Source organism: Daktulosphaira vitifoliae, unplaced genomic scaffold, assembly GCF_025091365.1.
Source record: "Daktulosphaira vitifoliae isolate Bord-2020 unplaced genomic scaffold, ASM2509136v1 Scaffold_634, whole genome shotgun sequence".
Taxonomy (NCBI): Eukaryota; Metazoa; Arthropoda; class Insecta; order Hemiptera; family Phylloxeridae; genus Daktulosphaira; species Daktulosphaira vitifoliae.
Window position 1 is genome coordinate 1 of NW_026100197.1, and position 6,377 is coordinate 6,377.

General features: G+C 24.6%; 1 protein-coding gene across 1 annotated transcript; it reads right to left on the minus strand.

The window, feature by feature from the left end:
* Positions 1 to 6: 6 nt before the first annotated feature.
* On the minus strand, positions 7 to 5,897 carry LOC126909593 (muscle-specific protein 300 kDa-like; the record flags this gene model as incomplete). The annotated part of the gene is made up of 10 exons (XM_050692031.1): positions 5,529 to 5,897; positions 4,765 to 4,943; positions 4,574 to 4,697; positions 4,306 to 4,502; positions 3,837 to 4,166; positions 2,056 to 2,325; positions 1,639 to 1,962; positions 1,179 to 1,490; positions 750 to 1,085; positions 7 to 106 (listed from the first exon to the last, which is right to left on the minus strand). Coding segments are annotated over exons 1-10 (2,503 nt in total), but the record flags the coding sequence as incomplete, so codon positions are not given.
* Between the last annotated feature and the right edge of the window lie 480 nt (positions 5,898 to 6,377).

Consider the following 6,377-nt stretch of genomic DNA (forward strand, 5'->3'; position numbering starts at 1 on the left):
GTGTACTAAGTGAGTTTACTTCTGAATCAATCTCATCATTTTTAATTACTAATTCTTTAATAACGTTCGAAATATTTATTAGGGAATCCAGCTCATTTTGCTGCCGCTAAAACACGAGTAATATATTTTAAACAGTGCACTTCATTCAATTTCCTTAATAAAACTTAAGCATTATTTTAAAATCTCATATTATAAAATATAATTTAGTGATGCCAATTTCTAAATAATAATACTCTGAGTTATTCTTGTTAGAAGATCATTAGCAAAATAAAAAGTGCAAGGAAGCATAACTTTTATGTAAAACTATTTTTAAACTTAAATATTCCTCTACTCAACTTATAAAATTCTATGATATTCAAACAAAACTTTTTAAATAGGTTAAAAAATAAAAATTCATAGCTAAATACTAAAAAAACCTAATTAAGTCTCAATTCGTCGAATAACAAAAGTAAAACCTTTTAAAGTGATATTGTTTGCAAATAGAAACCCAATTTATTTTATTTTAATACATGAAAGTAATGGAAATATTCAATTAAATTAATTTATTTTCAGCTTCACATTAAAACTTTAATAAGTCGATAAAAATAATACTCGCAGTATACATAATTAATAAATATAAAACAAAATGTTAATTTAACGACATTGACAGAATATTATATTTTTTAACACGATAATTATATACTAATACTAAAATAAAAGTTTTGAAAAAAATTACGTGTAGAATATTAATAAATTTAAATAATACTAACTTGAAAATCGTTTTGAATTAAAGAAATTTTTTCGACATTAAAATAAAGTCCAGCCAAATTATTTATTGGCTCTTCGTTTAGTTTGTTGAAATTTATTATTGATAAAATCTTTTCAACAGTATGTTTATATTTTTTCAAATACTCAATAATATTTTCTTTTTCTTTTAAAATTTCTTTTGCTAAATTGTTCAATATATTAAATTCATCATTTAAATGTAGCTGTTCAGATTTTAACACTTCAATTTCTTCAGGATTTAAAGAAGGTCTAATTTTATCAATATTTTGTTTTATTTCATTTGTAACTAAATCATAAGCATATTTATCGCAAATTAACACCTATAAAGATAATTATGAAAACATCATTATTGCTAATAATTTTAATTAAAAAAAAAACCCTAGAATTATGGAAAAACAGTTCATTGTAGGTACCTTAATTTGTTCTTTGGTTTCTTCAATATTAGTTATATCAGTAGTGGTTTCTTTCGATTGTTCTAATAATTTTTTTCTATCCGTCATCCATGAAATAAATTTATCTTTATTGATTTGATAGTCTAATCGACACTTTAATTGAGTAGTTAAATATATTTCTCGATCATTTAACTCTTTTGGAATTGTGTTTAAAAATGAACAAGCTTCACTCAAATTTTCCAACACAGTGCTATCTTCAATATTTTCATTTTGAGCTGAAGAACAAATTTTCTTAAGTTTATTCAAATGATTATTCACTTTCAAATATAACTCCTAAAAATTTTAATTAAATTTACAATTTAAAATTTTGAATAATAAAGAATAATTTTATGTTTCGTGAAATTATCAATAATGTTAATAAAGATCAATAAATTTACATATTTAATATTTATATAGCAGTAAAATATATTTTTAAGCATACTTTGTGGGCTTGTAAATCAGTTTCAACACTTTTCACGTCAATATTAAGCATTGGTCTTGATTTAATAAGTGCTTCATTTTCGTGTATCCAATCTAAAGCTTCTTCTAAATCTGTAGCTAATTTTATATGCTTTGCTTCAGTAACCTCTAGTTTTTGTTTTTCTTTTTCTATAGCTTTTTTCAGTGTGAGTAATTGCTGCTTTAATGACTGTAATTGTTGATTAATATTATTCCTGTCTAATGCCGAGCCTTCTTCAGAAATTCTTTCTCCTTTATCAGTAGCTGATACTAGGGTTGCCTCACATTCTTGAATTTTTAACATAACCTAGTTAAAAATATTCAATAATTTTACTTAATTGCAAAATTTAAAAGTTGACATTCAAAAATATAAATGAACAAAATTTAAGTTATATTTTACCTCATTAAATTGTTTAATTTTATTTTGTATAGTATTTTCGGACTTTCCAATTTCATTCACAACACCAGAATATTTAGTGAGAAACGTAGTAATGTCTGAAATTAGTGACATGAACTGTTCGTGTAAATATAATAGCTGCTTTAATTTTGCTAGTTGTTTTTCAATAATATTGATTAAACTTTCTTGTTGCTTAATAATATCGACAAGATAATCATTGTCATTACTATTTTCTATTTTATCATTCCAATTTTTGAGTTCGTTCAATAAACTCTAAAAAAATGTATTTATTTATGTCACAAATTAGTTAAAAAGTATATTTTATATGTAAAAACCATTAGCAAAGTACAATTTTTCTTGTATTCACAGTTAATAATAATTCTTTATATTTTAGGCTTAGACAAAATAAAAAAATATATGGATCTTCTCTTTGGTATTTTTCGTACGTATTATTAAAAGTTTAAATAATGTAGGGTTAAAAAAGGGTATTCACTATTTTTTAGTTAAAATTTTCAACATTGTTATATATACAGAAAATATAATTAACACCTTTAAGCTTCGTTTATGGTGGAGAAGGGTTACAAAATGTTTATGATAAAAAACAAAAAATGATACATTTAAACAAAATGCAAAATTACTTTTAATTATACTTAAAATATATTGCTGTATATAGACATAACTATAAAGTAGACTGTAATTCAACCAGAAGGATGATATTTGTAAGACTCATTTTAATTAAATTAATAAAAATATAAAATACTAGATAGTAATTAAACTAAATGTTTAAAAATAAAATGTTATCATCATTTTTAAAATGCAGAATATTTTTTTAAAAATGGTATTGTAATTTTGATATATATTTTATACTTCTAAAATTGTAGACATTTTACATTTTTTGGCACTGATACGTTCAATTAGATTAAAATCTGGTACTTTTGATGCATAAATCAACAANAATTTTACAATTTTTGGCACTGATACGTTCAATTAGATTAAAATCTGGTACTTTTGATGCATAAATCAACAATTCTGATCGAGAGTTGAAAATTTTCATGGACAGACAAAAAAAACATATTGTTATAAAACCAATGCTTTATCTGTTTCACATCGAAGCTAATAGTCATTTATAAAAGTTGTTTTTAAGAAAAAATGAGGATAAAATAAACATTTTATTAATGTTTAGTAGTGAGTTTTCTGTAATATTTAAAAATTTTAATTTTCATGTGTTTATTTTACATTATCAAATTTGGAACTATGTATTAAAAAAACAACAGAAGAAATGTGGTCTATTCGTGTTAACTATTTTCAATGAAAATTATAATTATTTAAACGGGAGCCTATAATTGAACATAAAACTGCCAATAGATAATTATTTAATTAGATAATAAATAGTATATCTCTTTGGTTTTAATTTATTTCAAATGAATGATAATTTGATAAAAACTGTAAAAAATTATGAAAATAATTTTAATTTTTTGTTGATTTTTTGTTAAAACGATTATTTTAATAGAACAAGTTGTGTGATTGTACAAGAACTACTAATATTTTATGTAAAGTTTACTAAAGGTAGATCATATGTAAAATATCGTGAGCCACCGTATTTACAGTTTCGTGGAAAAAGTGGTAAAAACCAAACTTAGGTTTGAAGTGACCAAAACGTGTTAATATTATTGCAATACATCCCTTTTTTGATTAAGTATAGAAGTGTGCAAAACTCTTAAAAAAGTTGACGTAAAAAAAAGCTAATAGTTTTTCACAAAATAATATTTATATTTATTGCTTACTTCATACGAAATGATCATATTTTGTACGTCTTGCACTGTACTTCCAACAGGATGGTTTAATTCTTGTAAATTTAATTCGACTTTTAAAATTGATGCTTTACTCTTTTCTATTACTTCGGCTATATTTTTTATTTTTTTCTTTTCTTCTTCAAGCAATTTAATTCTTTCGTCAATTGTAAATTTTAATTTTTTTTGACGATTTTCCAAATGTAAAATCTGATCACTAAACTTTAAGGCGTCCGATTCTGATAAAAGTATTTCTTGACTGTTTAATTTAAGTGATTCGATTATATTGTCAATATCAGAGCTGCGTCTACAAAGGTCATTATACTAGAAAAAAATCAAATTTTGTTATAAATAAACGTATAATTTTTTGTGTTTAAAAAACATTATTATTTTATAAGTTGTAATTGTAATAATTCATATTAATTCTTTAATTTTATACTCTAAGATAATTCTTAATCATTACTTTCTGGAGCTGATCTTCTATAGCTTTTAAACTGGAGATACGAACATCATCTGAAATTAAAACTTCTGTTTCAGTAAACCATTGTTGACATTCCTTAAAAATGTTTTCAATTTTTTTTCGACTATCTACAATTGCTATTGCGTTTTCTTCAGCCATTACAAACATGTTGTCAATTATTTTGACTTTTTCATTAACACCTATAGTTTAAATTAATTTTATATTAATTAAAGATTAACTATAGAAAAACTAAATTATTAAATATATTTACCATTCATGTCAGAATTAATAACTAAAATATCGTCATTATTGCTTATAGAAATAAGTAATTGACTAATTTTCTCCAAATCTGTAAGTTCACCATTTTTGAAATGTTGAATATTATTTTTTATTTCCTAGTAAAATAAAATTTTGTAAATTTATACAAACTATATACAATTTAAAACTGTAATTGAATCAAACCATTTTATGTTCAAAATATATTAGAGCATCTGATAATTCTAAAGGTTCAGGCAAATGTTTGTCAGGACTGAGGTCTTTTTCACATTTTTTTAACCATAAAAGGCATTCATTAAGTAATTTGTCGTATTTTACACTTGTTTCAAAAACATTTTTAACTTTGCTAGTTTCTTCGTTTATTCCTAATAATATAAAATTTAATAAATTTAGATAATCAATAAGTATCTACACTGTTAATCACACAATTTTATTATCTTTAGCGTATAGGCGCCAGACTATTTGAAATAAACTAATACCCAGTTAAAAATTAATAACAGGAGCAGTACTGGCAGTTCTGGCACACTAGTGTCCATCAGTATTAGTTCAATACTGAAATATGTCTGTAATGATAACGTTTTTTTCATACTGCTAGATTAGTATTGAAAATTTTGTATGACCAGTATAACGTCAGTACTCTGCCAACAATGGTAGATAAGTACTGACTGCCAATACTGAATCAGTACTTAAACAAGCGCTACCCAATACAATGTTAGTACGGGTTAGCCAATGGTCAGTTGCCAGTACTGGTGCAATACTTAACCTGTTGCCAATAATAGTACTTAACAAAAATTTATACTTGGGTACAGTTTATATTATTAAAACTAAAAGAAATTTTTAGCTCAAAAAATCGAACTTAAGGTTTAAGATTTAAATGTTATAGATAATAAAATTTTACAATGGTATAAGATAATAAATAAGCATAGATTTCAGTATTCATATTTTCTTACTAGCTATTAATTTTTCCAATTTTGTATATATAGGTTTGTATATATTTTCTTCAAAACTACTAAATTCCATTGGTTCAGTTTCTAACTCAATAGTATTGAGTTTTACTGCTAAAGAGTCTGTCAAAAACATTTTATGTGTTTCTATGTCTTTGTTAATTTTCTTCAAGTACGATAATATTTTATCTATATTTTCCGTATCATAGCTGACATATTTATATACGTTTAAATAATTTAACTGTTTATCAATCCAATTATCCACTTCTTTAAGTTTGGACTCTACAAATGCTAAATTTTCTTTGGTATTTTTTAAGACTTCGTATTTTCTCTCCATTCTTATACCAAAATCTCTGTATCGTCGCTCTGCAGATTTTACCTAAGTTTGAAAATACTTTTATAATTATTTATACAATTTATTTAACCTAAAAATGTAATTTCACATAAATTCACGGTTTTACAATCCACCACTATTAAAAAATAATTTCTCTAATCATAAAGTGGGCGTGGTNTTACAATCCACCACTATTAAAAAATAATTTCTCTAATCATAAAGTGGGCGTGGTGTAACGCGGTGGTCACACTAATTGTTGACAAAACTCTAGTGTTAAGCCGCGCCTAAACCTCCTCAGGTGAACGGATGGGTGACCATGCGTACGTTTCTACGGTAGCGAAAAAGCACCATTTTCCCAGTGCAGAAGGCAACGGGAAACCACTGCACTTAATTTGCCAGGATATAAAGCTATGACAAGGCTTTAGCCTTTAGAAATAGAGAAGAGAGAATCATAAAGTAAGAGTTGTTGCATGTTAATAAATTTTATTATACTAATTTAAAATTACTGAAATCAAATATCT